At 49.4% G+C, this 14,786-nt stretch overlaps 1 protein-coding gene across 1 annotated transcript; it reads left to right on the top strand.

Moving 5' to 3' along the window:
* Positions 1-5,429: 5,429 nt before the first annotated feature.
* Positions 5,430-9,349, top strand: LOC107106212 (zinc finger protein 883-like). Its single transcript, XM_015406323.1, has 2 exons — positions 5,430-5,472; positions 7,828-9,349. The coding sequence occupies exon 2, from the start codon at positions 7,854-7,856 to the stop codon at positions 9,207-9,209; it is 1,356 nt and encodes a 451-aa protein (XP_015261809.1). The 5' UTR covers positions 5,430-5,472; positions 7,828-7,853; the 3' UTR covers positions 9,210-9,349.
* Positions 9,350-14,786: the final 5,437 nt, after the last annotated feature.

Raw genomic sequence — 14,786 nt, 5'->3', positions numbered from 1 at the left:
GACCCCTGGTGACTCAGACACTGCAAAGTTATGCCCTAAACAATTAAAAACCATGAACCTTATATCTATCTTCTATACCAAAAGAATGTCATTGTCCTGTCTGCTAACATCAGCTAGAAAATTAATCTAACCTACAAGAGGAAGGCCTACTATTTAATAGGCCTTCATTACATCCTAAGAAAATCTTACCTAGGAGAAAAATCTATAAAACCAGAAAAATATGAATAATCAGAAAAATAGTAATAGTAAAAAATCTTTATAATCCCATCTATACTACACGCTTAACCGAGGGATCAATGAATCGCACCTCCGCACCAAGGGCTCCCTATGGAGTTTGTGATGATGCGCATACTGTGAAAGGGGGGGAAACAACGGCACAGAGTCGGGGTGGCCTCATCAGACCATCCCGACGCCATGAGAGCGCCCTGGAGTGATCAGACACGGGAAAGTCCATCCGTGGCCCGTCGCAACCCGTTAACTACTGGATTTCCCCCAGTGTCTTTTAACTCCACTTCTGCGGCAGAGCAGAACGGGTTTGCCGACGGCTGCGGTGCGCTTCCCAGATGTTGTCGTCTGACTGCGCCCTTTTAATCCACCCAGCATTCGCACCATTGTGCACATGATTGCAGCCTATGACTGTGATTCTACTCATCTATAAGGTTGCACTGATTTCCACCAATTTCCACCTCAGGGCTTGGGAGAGCTCTCCAAAATGTGCCCATCCTCAGTGCCAGTGAGTGGTAGTGGAAAGGGCCGTCATGCCGCAGCCCACTGATGGTAACTGCCCTAGTAGGGTTTTCAAGGCAAGAAACTTTCAGAGGTGGTTTGCCGTTGCCTACTTTTGCTTAGCTAACTCTGGACTTCCTTGGTCGTCTCCCATCCAAGCACCAGCCAGGCTCAACCCTGTTTAGCTTCCGAGATCTGATGAGATGGGGCTACCCTGGGCTATCCAGGTCAGGGCACCACCACAGAAAAAGCCCTGCTATTACCAGGGGTCATTTCCTCTGCAGGAGCACGCAGGAGCGGAGCTCCGGCAGTAAAGAGCCCAGGGGGCGGGCACATGCAACAAGCCCCACCCCCTGCTCCCAGCAGCCCTCAGTCAGAGCAAGTAGCAGCCAGATAAGTTGCAGAGCTCCTCCCGGCCCAAAACAGTCCAGTGGCACCTTTAAGACCAAGTTTTATTCAGGTACAAGCTCTCCCTCCTCTGCAAGGACAGATCTGCACACTCCCCCCCCCAAAAAGCTAGCAATCCAAAAGAGTCCAGTGGAGCCTGAGTTGTGGGTGTTGCCTTCTGACACACTTCCGGTGATGTCAGGGGGTGTGGCATATGCAAATAAGTTATGCTAATGAGTTATGCTCATGAGCTCCTGCACCTCTTTTTCTACAAAATGACCCCTGGATTACAATATATACCTGCAGTCAACATCAAAGAAATCTCACTGTTTCTTAACTCTTTTCATATTGCCCCCACAACAGTGCAGTGGCTTTCTCTTCCAGCCCCCAGGGCTGAGGGCTGATCTCTAGAGCGCAGACGGTTTCTTCTGCCACAGTACTAGGGTTACCGGCCTCCAGGTGGGGCCTGGGGATCTCCCGCTTTCACAACTGATCTCCAGCTGACGGAGATCAGCTCCCCTGGAGAAAATGGCTGCTTTGAAGGGTGGGGACTAGTCTATGGCCTTGTACCATGCTGAGGCCCCTCCCCTCCCCAAACCCCGCCCTCTCCTGGATCCACCCCCAAAGTCTCCAGGTGTTTTCCAACCCAAACATGGCAACCCTATATGCAGTATGGAAATAAATAAATTAATAGAAGAAATGGTGTTCCTGATGACCTATTGGAAACGGGAACAGTACATTTTAATACTAAATAAGGAACCACTGAAGTCCTGAACTGCTGGGAAGCTTCATATATTCTAGATTCTCCCGCTTTCACAACTGATCTCCAGCTGACGGAGATCAGCTCCCCTGGAGAAAATGGCTGCTTTGAAGGGTGGACTAGCCTATGGCCTTGTCCCATGCTGAGGCCCCTCCCCTCCCCAAACCCCGCCCTCTCCTGGATCCACCCCCAAAGTCTCCAGGTGTTTTCCAACCCAAACATGGCAACCCTATATGCAGTATGGAAATAAATAAATTAATAGAAGAAATGGTGTTCCTGATGACCTATTGGAAACAGGAACAGTACATTTTAATACTAAATAAGGAACCACTGAAATCCTGAACTGCTGGGAAGCTTCATATATCCTAGATTGCTCTGACAATGTCATTACATCACATTTAGCTAGCAGATGCTATTTGTGTGATGCAGACCTTTGGGTTTTTTTAACATCCAGCATTCTCAAACCGTTTTTACCGGCCTCAGAACTCTGCAAGGAAAACAGTGGTGAGCCATTCTCCTCTTCAAAAGTTACAGAGTTCACAAAATCCTTTCACTTCTGCATTCTTCTATTTTATGTAGCCACCAGCAGGGGATGGGGGGTAGGGCTGCCAGATCCAGGTTGGGAAACTCCTGGAGATTTAGAGACTGAACCTAGGGAGGAAAGGAACCTCAGTGGGGCACGATGCCACAAAGCCCACCCTCCAAAGCATCCATTTTCTCCAGGGGAACTGATCTCTGTAGTCTAGAGATGAGGTATAATTCTGGGCCGCGGGGGATCCCCAAGGTCCCACCTGGAGGCGGGCATCCCTAGGTGGGAAAGTCAACATTTGTTGGCATTCAATACTTTTAATTAGCGGGATAAGTTTTCGGTTATCCTATTCTTATCCTGTCTTTCCTTCTTCTTACATGAAAATCGATAAGATATTCATAGGTAAACCACCCAGAACTAAAGTACCTAAAAATACATTGCCATTTGGCTGGAGGAGGCAAAAATGTCTGCATTCATTTCCCTTATTTGAAAAATGGAGATTGAGAGAGCATCCTTGATAAGACTAGTGGTGGGAGGCATAGACTATGTGCCTGGTACCCTCAACAGTGCAGCGCAGTGGTTAGAGCATGAGATTAGGATTGGGGAGACCAAGTTTCAGATCTGCACACTGTCATAAAGCTAATTTGGAGACCTCAGTCACACTGTCTCAACCTCTTACCTCACAAGGTTGCTGTAAGGACAAAGAGGGAGAACCATCTATATATACCCCCCCTGAGCTCCTTCGAGAAAAGGCAGGATAAAAATGCACCAGGTAAATAAAGGACGGGAAAGCTATACATGCTCAGCTGGGCTCCTTGGAGAGGAAGGGCATAGCAAAAAAAAAAGAAAGTAATAGATGCCATGTTCAATCCCTGGCTCCATTTTAAGGTTTGTGGGTAGCAGGACTGGAAAAGACCATTCTATGCCTTAAATCCTTTCAGGACACCTGAATTGTTGGACAATACTTGGCCTTCCAGGATCCTAGCTAACTATTGTTCTCCGTTTCAAGCTAGGCCAGTTGAGTCCAGAGGCACCTTTAAGACCAACAAGTTGTGTACTTGTTATGTCCGGGGTCCGGCATCAACTGGCCTAGTTTGCAATGGAGAACAATAGTTAGCTAGGATCCTGGAAGGAACCTATAGACCAGGAGCCACACTATAAATAGCCTATCACGGGTAGTGGGGGTGTGTGGTGTGTGGTGTTGTGCATGAATTTATGCAGGGCTTCGGTCCTGCTAGTTTGTCTTGTAGTTGAGCCAAATCACTGAATAAAGCATGAGGTGATCACTAATCGCGTGTCAAACCCAGTACAGATGTGTGCATGCACACGAAAGCTTGTACCCAGAATTAATTGTTAAGTCGCAAACTTAACAAAGAGTCGGAGAGTGATTCAGCAAGAATGCGGCTTTTATTCTTCAACTCAAACTCACTTCCAACACGGATCAACATCAGTCAGCCAGAACAGCTTTAACATAGCAGCTGCTCTGTATTTAAACATTCCCAGCTAATATAGCCACGCCTACTGTACATTTCACAACCAATGTGGTTGAACCTATAAAGGCCAATCACAAACGTTCCCGCTCAGGGAGCCTCTTCGCGGTGATTGGATATTACTTCCTGGGCTAGTGTTCCTATAGGTTACATTAGGATCCTAGCCCAGGACGAAGCTTTACATGAGGTGGCAATGGAATGATTCATGTTACATTTAGTACATGTATTCAAGTCAATTAGAATACACTACATTAATACTTTGTTGGTCATGAGAGTGCCACAGGACTCCCAACTTTTTGTTCTGTTGTTTCAGACCAACACGACTGCCCCACCTGAATCTGATTCAGTGTAGGCTGCTTCAGTTTTGCTAGGAATGGGCCAAGGGCCAGAGCAGGAATCTGTCCCTGGAAATGTGGTGGGGTCAAAACATTATTCCTGCATCTCCACAGATTTCAAGAACTGGCAAGAGCTACCTTGAGTCGCACCCTGCCCTCAGGTTGCCAGCAAGTGTGGGCTGCAGACAGCAAGCAGGCCACAAATTGAGGAGCCCTCAGTTGGACTTAAATTGGGACTCAGTTGGACAGAATTAATAAAAAAGGAAAGCAAGACCATCTCAGGCCAAAAATGGGACGGGGGTGCATTTAACTTGGCGTGCACACACACACAGGGTGCTTTAAGCCACAAGAAGCCTAGTGGGGTGCAGGGTTTCCAAGTCTGGGTAGGAAAATACCTGGAGACTTTGGGGGTGGAGCCAGGAGAGGGCGTGATTTGGGGAGGGGGGGCCTCAGCATAGTACAATGCCATAGAGTCCACCCTTCAAAGCAGCCATTTTCTCCAGGGGAGCTGATCTCTGTCGACTGGGGAACAGTTGTAAAAGCGGGAGATCCCCAGGCCCCACCTGGAGGCTGGCAACCCTAGTGGGGTGGACTGCTATACTGAGAGACCGTGTGGTTCAGAAAGCTGGATTTCAACGAATAAGCCCCACAAGGTCCAAATCCCCACTAAACGTTTCTTTCGTAATCTTGGATTGGCCACCAGCTTTCATCCCAGCCTACCTCACAGGGTTGTCGCGAGAACAACCCTGCAAGAACCTACTTCACCCCCACCCGCAGCTTTTTGAAGGAGTTATAGAATATTAGGGAGGCATCCCCCACCCCCGCTTGTACATCGTGTTTCTTGTTTGCTGGGGGGTTGTGAGCAGTAGGGGAGACGAGACGAGCTTCCAGCCAAGGGCCAGTGGGAGCAGCCAGTAAGGGGGATTTCCGGGATATAATGCTTAGTAGCAGCAGTCCCTGTAAGAGCCCTGCTGGAATACAACAGAGGGTCCCGTTCTAGTCTAGTCCAGCGTCCTGCCAACATGGATAACCCCTGTCCTTATTGGATTCTCTAATCGACAGCCACTGCTTTCCACTGAGACAGCCTGTGGTATGCTCCTTTCCTCCCCCTGGAGGGCTAAAATAAGCTTTTTAAAAGTGTGCTTGAATGTCCAGATCACTTGTCTTCTTGCCAGCGACGCGCGGGAGGAGGGGCGGGTGGGGGGGGGGGAATGATGCCCGGGACATAACCGCGCCTCGAGTTCGGTAAGTTGCGCGGAGAGGGGGAAGTCTGGCTGGGAGAGGAAGAGACGGGGCTGGCGGGGGCTGCTGGGCGGGGAGATCCAGCTGCAAAGAGAGGATGCGGCGGGGGGGCAGGGTGCCTCAGAAGAGGGAGAAGGCAGGAATTGTGAGCAGTAGGGGAGACGAGACGAGCTTCCAGCCAAGGGCCAGTGGGAGCAGCCAGTAAGGGGGATTTCCGGGATATAATGCTTAGTAGCAGCAGTCCCTGTAAGAGCCCTGCTGGAATACAACAGAGGGTCCCGTTCTAGTCTAGTCCAGCGTCCTGCCAACATGGATAACCCCTGTCCTTATTGGATTCTCTAATCGACAGCCACTGCTTTCCACTGAGACAGCCTGTGGTATGCTCCTTTCCTCCCCCTGGAGGGCTAAAATAAGCTTTTTAAAAGTGTGCTTGAATGTCCAGATCACTTTGTGTAGGTGATGTGGACCGTCCGTAACAACAACCCTGTGTGGTAGGTCAGTATTATGATTCCTCCGATTGGAGCTGGAAACGTTGAGACTGAATGAGCTCAGTTTCTAACCTGCTTTTAGACACGCCAATGATCTCACCCTCCGAACATCCCTGGAAGTTGCCCATTTGGCAGGAAAGGAACTTGAGGGTGAAAGCGAATGCAGTTTGCCCAAGGCCAGGCAGTGGGTGAACCAGGGCAGCATCATTTCAGATCTCCTAGGGAAAAAAGACCAGTTTGCTGTCCGCTAAGCTGTCCTGGTTCTAACACGAAACTATTCCTTGTTCTAGCCATAAGACACGAAAAGTGTACATTTTATACCATGCAATGGGGATATAATGCTTAGTAGCAGCAGTCCCTATAAGAAGAGCCCTGCTGGAATACAGCAGAGGGTCCGTTGTGGTCTAGTCCAGCCTCCTGCCAACATAGACAACCCCTGTCCTTATTTGATTCTCTAATCGACAGCCACTGCTGGAGGGTTAAAATAAGCTTTTTAAAAGTGTACTTGAATGTCCAGATCACTTTGTGTAGGTGATGTGGACCGTCCGTAACAACAACCCTGTGTGGTAGGTCAGTATTATGATTCCTCCGATTGGAGCTGGAAACGTTGAGACTGAATGAGCTCAGTTCCTAACCTGCTTTTAGACACGCCAATGATCTCGCCCTCCGAACATAGTACTTTTATCTCTTTTTCACAGTACAAGAACTGATAGGCACTCAAATGAAATTGATGAGCAGTCGGTTTAGAACAGATGAAAGGAAGTTCTTCTTTACCCAAAGAGTAAGTAACACATGGAATTCATTGCCATAGGAAGTAGTGGCAGCTACAAGCATAGACAGCTTCAAGTGGGGATTGGATAAACATACAGAGGTGAGGTCCATCAGTGACTATTCGCCACAAGGTATAGATGGCACACTGTGTCTGGCATAGTGATGCTCTGTATTCTTGGTGCTTGGGGGGCCCACAGTGGTAGGGCTTCTGGAGTTCTGGCCCTACTGGTGGACCTCCTGATGGCACCTGGTGAGACAAAATGTTGGACTGGATGGGAACATGGCTTCTCTTATGCTCTTATGATAAAAACCAGAGGAAATAAATTGAACTTTGTGGCTTGAAATGATTACTATTTTTATAGAGGTTGTGTTCTTAAGAACTCTGGGTATGGAAGCAATGGTAAAGTCAATCCTCTTTTGTAACAGTGAGTGAGTGGTTTTCAGATTAATTAAATATTAAGTTATTTATTTTAAAATATTTTACCCCATCTGCAGGAGTCAATAATCATCCTCAATGTGGAACCTTTTGAGCAAATACTTATTTTCAAACATGTGACAGTTGATCAGAGGTCCAAAATGAGGATATCCTTAAATAGAAATGGGTCACCAACCATTAGTATTGTTAGAAGTTTAAGTGAAGTATATTTGAAGAGCCCTACAAATCAAAACAACTTTTGTAAATGAATAAAATCCCCATAGGATGGGAGTGAGGAATTTCAGTGCAGTGTGGGAATTGTGGATTCTTCCTTACCAAAAAAAGTCTCCTTGTTCAGGATTCTTGATGCTTTCAGGAACTTGGTTTCCCAGTTGTCCTTTCTTTTCCTTTAACTAACTCTCAGCTGTGTTCAACATGTTGTACTCCTGGAACATGTCTAGTCACCATCAAACTGAGTTGTCTTCTTTTGGTTACATTTGGAAGTTTTGTTTTCTTATACCTGGGAAATCTCCTGAATAGCTAGAGACCCCGACTTTATTTGTGGGTGGTCTTGTTGCTTTTATAATTGCCATAAGGGACAGCCACGTTCTCTGTGGCGTATGCTGATGATGCTTGTAGAATCCCTAAGACTATTTATTGTCTCTCTAATCTCCTCCCCCCCAGGACCACTCAGCCTCCTGGCTCCTAATATGGAGCAAGAGGAAGACTTGGCTACACAAAATTCCAAGGATATATCCAAGACTCCTATTCGACCCATCCTAGATGGTACAGAGGACCTTATGGGAGAGACAGCCCCCTACAAGTGTTCCATCTGCAGGAAGAGCTTTGCAAAGACTTCTAATCTTGTCCAGCATGAGAAAATCCACACGGGTGAGAAGCCCTACAAGTGCTCTCACTGTGGCAAAAGGTTCACTCGGAGCAACAACCTGGCAGAGCACGAACGAATCCATACAGGAGAGAAACCTTACAAATGCCCAGAGTGTGGGAAGACTTTTAACCGCAGCTCGATCCTCCTCAGACACCGGAGGATCCACACAGGAGAGAAACCTTACAAATGCACCAAGTGTGGGAAGAGCTTTGACGAGAGCGCGAGGTTACGTGTACACCAGAGAACCCACGTGACGGAGATGGCCTTTCTCATCGACAGCAATGGGGAGGCCACCGCCATCACAGCCAGCGGCATGGCTCACAGCTGCTCCGACTGTGGCAAAACATTCAGCCTGTACTCCAATCTCCTGAAACACCAAAGAATCCATACGGGGGAGAAGCCCTACCGGTGTGGCCAGTGTGGCATCAACTTCAGCGAGGCCTCTAACCTGGTTCGGCACCAGCGGTACCACGCGCGGGACAAACCCTACCAGTGCCCCATGTGCCAGAAAAGATTTGGCCAAAGTTCGCACCTGATTCAGCACCAGAGAATCCATACCGGGGAACGGCCCCACAAGTGCCCCGACTGTGGGAAGAGCTTCATTGAGAACTCTACCCTGAAGAAGCACCAGAGAATCCACACTGGGGAGAAGCCCCACCAGTGCCTGGAGTGCGGGAAGAGCTTCAGCCTCAGCTCCCACCTCGTGACACACCAGAGGAGCCACACGGGAGAGCGGCCCTACAAATGCGAGGACTGCGGCAAAGGGTTCACCGATACGTCCTCGCTCATTATCCACCGGCGAAGCCACACGGGGGAGAAGCCCTACAAGTGTGACGTGTGTGGGAAAGGCTTTGTCCTGAGCTCTGTTTACCTGAACCACCACCGGACTCACACCGGGGAGAAACCTTTTGGGTGCCCTGACTGTGGCCGGGCCTTCCGCCAATGGTCACAGCTGGTCATCCACCGGAGACTCCACACAGGGGAACGCCCTTACAAATGTCCTTACTGTGACAAGGGATTCTGCGACAGCTCCACCTTGACCAAGCACAAGAGGACTCACACCGGAGAGAAGCCCAATACGTGTACAGAGTGCGGGGTCAGCTTTGGCTCCAAAGCACTGCTTTTAGCACACCAGACGCTTCACGGGGAAGAGACAGCCTCCTTAGACATCCTCTAGACTGCAAACAGCCCACTCAGTCCTTGTCATACATACAGTATTTCATGCATAGGGAAATGGTGGGAACTCCACCTGGTGGAAAGGTGTATGGAACCAGCTGTGTTCTTTAACTTCCAGGCCCAGGGCTATTTTGGGGCAGGAACGCACAGGAACGGAGTTCCGGCTGGTTCCCAAGTTGGCCACGCCCAGCAGGAACTCGTTAGCATAATAGGCCACACCCAACAGCAGGAACTCATTAGGATTGGCTACATTAGGGGTGTGTGGCCTAACATGCAAAGGAGTTCCTGCTCCAAAAAAAGGCCCTGGGGTTTGACCACAAACAAGGTAAACAGAATAACAAGCAAAAGGTGGGTGTGGCTGGATGACCACACTTCTGGTAACACGTGGGTGCGGCCTAATGTGCTAATGAGCTGTGCTGTCAGGGGTGTGGCCCAATATGCTAATGAGTTCCTGCTGTTGGGTGTGGCCTATTATGCTAATGAGTTCCTGCTGGGCTTTTTCTACAAAAAGAGCCCTGTCCAGGCCTATTAAACATGGCAGACTGTGACACCCATCCCCTTACTAGAAGGTGTGTAGGTTGCTAGGCGTGCAAATAGGTCTGCGATGGTTGGGGGGGGGATTGAAAAAGATAGCTGCTAATATCACACAGGTACTTCTGCCTCTTGAAAAGATCATCATCGTTCCCTCTGTACCGTCCCTAGGACGATGTGGGGTCAGAGAGACACTCGGTATGAAAGTCTGCAGGTTCCCATAGTCCATTATTTTACCCTCCTTTTTGGGTGATGCCTTTTCTTTCTATATCAGCAAAACAGTTCAGGTGAAGGGGGGGTGGAATGCCCTGACCTGGATAGCCCAGGCAAGCCCTATCTTGACAGATCTCAGAATCTAAGGAGGGCCGACTCTGGCAAGTACTTGGATGGGAGACCTCCTTGGAATACCAGAGGCAGGAGGCGGGGGCAGGCTTTATTCAGCCACCTCTCTGAAGATCCTCCAGGCCCCCAGTAGGGCTCAGTCACCTGAGGTCACCATCAGTGTTCCCTCTAAGCCGAGTTAGTGTGAGCTAGCTCACAGTTTTTTAGCCTCCGGCTCACACATTTTTGCCATAGCTCAGGAAGGATGGCTCCAGAGCAAACTAATTTATGCTCATAACTTTAATGCCAGTAGCTTACAAAGTAGAATTTTTGCTCACAAGACTCCACAGCTTAGAGGGAACATTGGTCACCATGACTTCCAGGTGAACACACACACAAAATACAAAAATACAATTTTTCAAAAAATTCATTGGGGGGGCAGGCTTTCAGAAAGGTTGGTGGTGAGTATATAAAATGCTTTCCTGAAGGTTAGCAGAGAGAACCCTTTAAAGAAATCATTGTTGAAAAGGCCTAGTTGAAGGCCTCTCTCCTTTTCCGGCTTGGCATAAGATTTTGGAGTTAAGAGAATAGCAGTATACCAACTTGAAGAAGTAATAGTGTTGCTGCTGCTGTCTTTCCACCTGGTGCTGTGAAATATCATTATCCCTCGTCCTGAGGTGGTTCCTTTCATACCAAAAAAAAGAAAAAAAGATTCAAAGCTGTTTCTCAATTTGTATTTTTAGAAAATGGCAATTTTGGGTTAGACTGGATTCCCCAAACGGCTTTGCAACCAGCTGCTATGTTTACTTTTTAAAAAGAGCAGATTATTCCAGTCTGACATAACACATGTTCAGGTGGGGTCGCCATGTTGGTCTGAAGCGGCAGAACAAAGTTTGAGTCCAGGGGCACCTTTAAGACCAACAAAGTTTCATTCAAGATATAAGCGTACAGGGCTGGCTCGAGGTTTTTCGGTGCCCTAAGCGAAACTAGCGCCCCCCCAGGCGAGGCTGCCTTGTGGCGACCCCCTCTCACCTTGTGTCTCCCCCCCGCCGCCGCATGCCTCTCTGGCGCTCAAGACGGGTGCTAAGCTGGCGCCATCAGGTGTGGGGGAGAGGGGGCTACAAGGCTCTTCAGAGGGTGGCCCTTCTGCTTCCCCCCCCCCCGTCTCCTTCCCCCCTGGGGAACTGGGACCCTCCCCAGCTGCGTGTGCGCTGTCCCTTTGCAGCGGCCCCCCGATCAGGGACTAGATGCATGAAGGGCTTTTGGCAAGGGGGGCTTTTGGCGGTGGGAGGCTTTTGGCGGTGGGGGGCCGGGTGCAGTTTGGCGCCCCTAAGGGCCGGCCCGCTCTAGGCGAATGCCTAGTTTGCCTAGTGAGTGAGCCGGTCCTGTTCATGTATCTGAAGAAGTGCATGCACATGAAAGCTCACACCTTGAATAAAACTTTGTTGGTCTTAAAGGTGCCCCTGGGCTCAAACTTTATAGTACATTTTGACTTCCATCCTCTCACAGTTTGGTCAACTTCATCTGCAAAGTCTTTTTCTCTGAGGTTTCCTCAGTCGGCTTGCAAGAGGCTAGGCGCTAGAATTAGTCTGACCTCTTTGCAAGGATGCGGCTATTTCAGCCCAACACCACATCCTGGGGGGCCGTTTAGCTTCCTCCTTGCAGGGCTGGTGTTTTTGAGAAGGGGGGGGTCCAGTGTATTTCAGAGAATGCCTTAGGGGGGAAAGAAGCTGTCGAAGTGTGTGTGTCACTTTAGCCTTAAAACCCTTCTCGCTAGGACCTCATCGAGTCCAGCGGTTCTCACAGTTTGGCTCACAGAGAGCCACATTCTCAGTCACCATCAACTGAAAGAGCCACATAACCACCCCACCAAACACACACGCACACCACCAAACACACACGCACAAAACACCACCCCACCAAACACACACGCACAAAACAATATTAAGTATTAATATTAAATGAGTAACGGTAACCTTTTAAATGACTGGAACGCCTCTGCCCGTGTGTGTCTCCTTACCACTGCTGAATCTTAACCTGCCCCAGCCTGAGAGGCCTACTGTCTCTCCTCAGCATGAGGCGCGGCTGCTCAGCCAAGGAAGAGCGAAATCTGCCAAGTCGCCTGAAGGAGAATGCTGTAGTTGGGAAGAAAGAAGAGTAAAACCACCCCTCGCCTCCCCACTGTGGCCAGCTTACTCTGTTGCCGGGTGACTGCCATGGTGGTAGCTTGACTTTCTGTTCTCTGTGACCAGTTTGCTCTCCTCCCAGCCGCGTGCTGGGATGAGAGGGCAGAGGCTGCGGAGAGAGGCAGGGGGTTGTTGGAGAGCGAGATCTCTTTACTCCCTACCACAGGGCCCACTAAGCAAGGAGCCTCACAGCTCACCCATCCAGTCCCTCGGGCGGCAGCTTTTAGAGTGGGAATCACCTCCCAAACATAGGGCCTACCAGACCACAGCCTTGCCCACTTTCCAAACCGGGGAATGGCACTCTGAAGAGATGCAGTGGGCCCTGGCCTGGATACCCCAGGCAAGTCCGATCTCATCAGATCTCAGAAGCTCAGCAGCTTGGATGGGAGACCTCCAAAGAATACCAGGGCCGGGAGGCAGAGGCAGGCTATATCAGTCACCTCTCTGAACGTCCTCTGTGCCCCACTAGGGGTCACCAGATGTTACGATGGCTTCCAGGCACGGGCACACGCACAAAAATACGAAAAAGATGCAGTGGCCTCAGAGTCACAAGAGTATTGCTAATTTAGTCAAACTGTTAAATCCAATACAAGCTTTCTGATCACTTGTAAAGATTCCCGATTAACCGGGCGGCAGGCGTAAAGAGTAGCTAATTATTTTTCATGCCATTGTTTGCAGAAGGCGGAAAGGGCAGACCACCTCTGTTCATGTCTTGCCTTGAGACCCCCCATGAAGGGGAACTTCTTGGGGTCACCATCAGTCGGTTTTTATTGTTGTCAAAAACGGTGGGTGGCAGGTGTCGTGCTGGAAAAGGCAAGCTCTTCTCTCAGAATAAAAGGCCACCTCCAGGGTAACGCCTGTATCTGTCTTAGTGTTCCAGCAGCAGCGTTATTTACATCCCACAACCTCTTTAATAATGTGAAGGACAATTATAACTATAACCAGGAGTCATTTCCTGCAGGAGTGCACAGGAGCGGAGCTCCGGCAGTAAAGAGCCCAGGGGGCGGGCACATGCAACAAGCCCCACCCTCTGCTCCCAGCAGCCCTCAATCAGAGCAAGAAGCAGCGTAAATTGCAGAGCCCCCCCCCCGGTCCAAAACAGTCCAGTGGCACCTTTAAGACCAAGTTTTATTCAGGTACAAGCTCTCCCTCCTCTGTGAGGACAGATCTGCACCTTCCCTTCCCCAATAGGTAGCAATCCAAAACAGTCCAGTGGAGCCTGAGCGGTGGGTGTTGCCTTCTGACACACTTCCGGTGATGTCAGGGGTGTGGCGTATGCAAATAAGTTATGCTAATGAGCTCCTGCACCTCTTTTTCTACAAAATGACCCTTGATCTATAACCCTAAATACACAACTCTGCAAAAAAAATAAAATAATAAATGCTGTAAGCCCAGGCTAGCCCGATCTTATCAGATCTCAGAAGCTACGCAGGGTCGGCCCTGGCCAGTGTTTGGATGGGAGACCTCCAAGGAATACCAGGGTCATGACACGGGGGCAGGCCATGGCAAACCACCACTGAATGTCTCTTGCCTTGAAAATCCTACGGGGTCCCCATAAGTCAGCTGTGACTTCCTACCACCAAGAGCTACAAGATTTTTCAGACCAAGCCTAGCCGTTCCACATTCCTTGTATAGGCCAACCCCCAAAATTAAACCTCAGTCTGGTTTTTTTTGTAATGCTCACATCGTGTCTCGAGAAGACTGTCAACCATCGGGAAAGCCCCTTTTTCTTTTGAAATGATTCTTTGTTGGAGGGAAATGCCTGCACTTCCCGATATTTTGCAAACACCAACTGTGTAGCAACACTTAAAAATAAACCCAGCTTTGAAACTTCATGGAGATTCACGGGCTTACTAAAATCCGGTCGTAAAAAGGCTGAGGCAGAAGTTGGATCCTACGCATAGCAAAAATTGTTGCACGAGCCACGTCCTGGGAGATAGCGGCTTCAATGTGGGGAGGAAGTCAGCTCCATCCTGCCGCCAGTACGAGCAAACACCTTTTTTATTTGAGCACTTTCCCCCCTACCCTGACCTGGATAGCCCAGGCTAGCCTGATCTTGTCAGATCTTAGAAGCTAAGTAATGTTGGCCCTGGCAGGTATTTGGATGGGAGACCTCCAAGGAATACCAGGGTTGTGACACGGAGCCAGGTAATGGCAAACCACCTCTGAACATTTCTTGCCTTGGAAACCCGACAGTGGGTCACCATGAGTCAGCTGTGACTTGATGGAACGTCCCATCCCCACTTTCCCCTCTGGTAACATGCCTCATACCCCACTTCTTCATGCAGCCCGGATCTCCAAACTGGGTGCATTCATGCCGGTATAGATGCCGGTTAAGGAGCTGTGGTGGCTCAAGTGGTTAAGACGCTGAACTGTAGGCTGTGGTAGTTCAGCAGTTCGAGACCCGAGTGTGCCACATGACGGAGTGAGTTCCTGTCTCTCGTTCCAGCTCCTGCCAACCTAGCAGTTCGAAAGCAAGAAATTGCAAGTAGATAAATAGGTACCACTTCGGTGGGAAGGTAACAGCGTTCCGTGCACCT

Source organism: Gekko japonicus, unplaced genomic scaffold (assembly GCF_001447785.1).
Source record: "Gekko japonicus isolate JY-2015 unplaced genomic scaffold, Gekko_japonicus_V1.1 scaffold2016, whole genome shotgun sequence".
Taxonomy (NCBI): domain Eukaryota; kingdom Metazoa; phylum Chordata; class Lepidosauria; order Squamata; family Gekkonidae; genus Gekko; species Gekko japonicus.
Note: the sequence above shows the minus strand (reverse complement) of the source record. Positions and strands in the feature narration are given on the sequence as shown.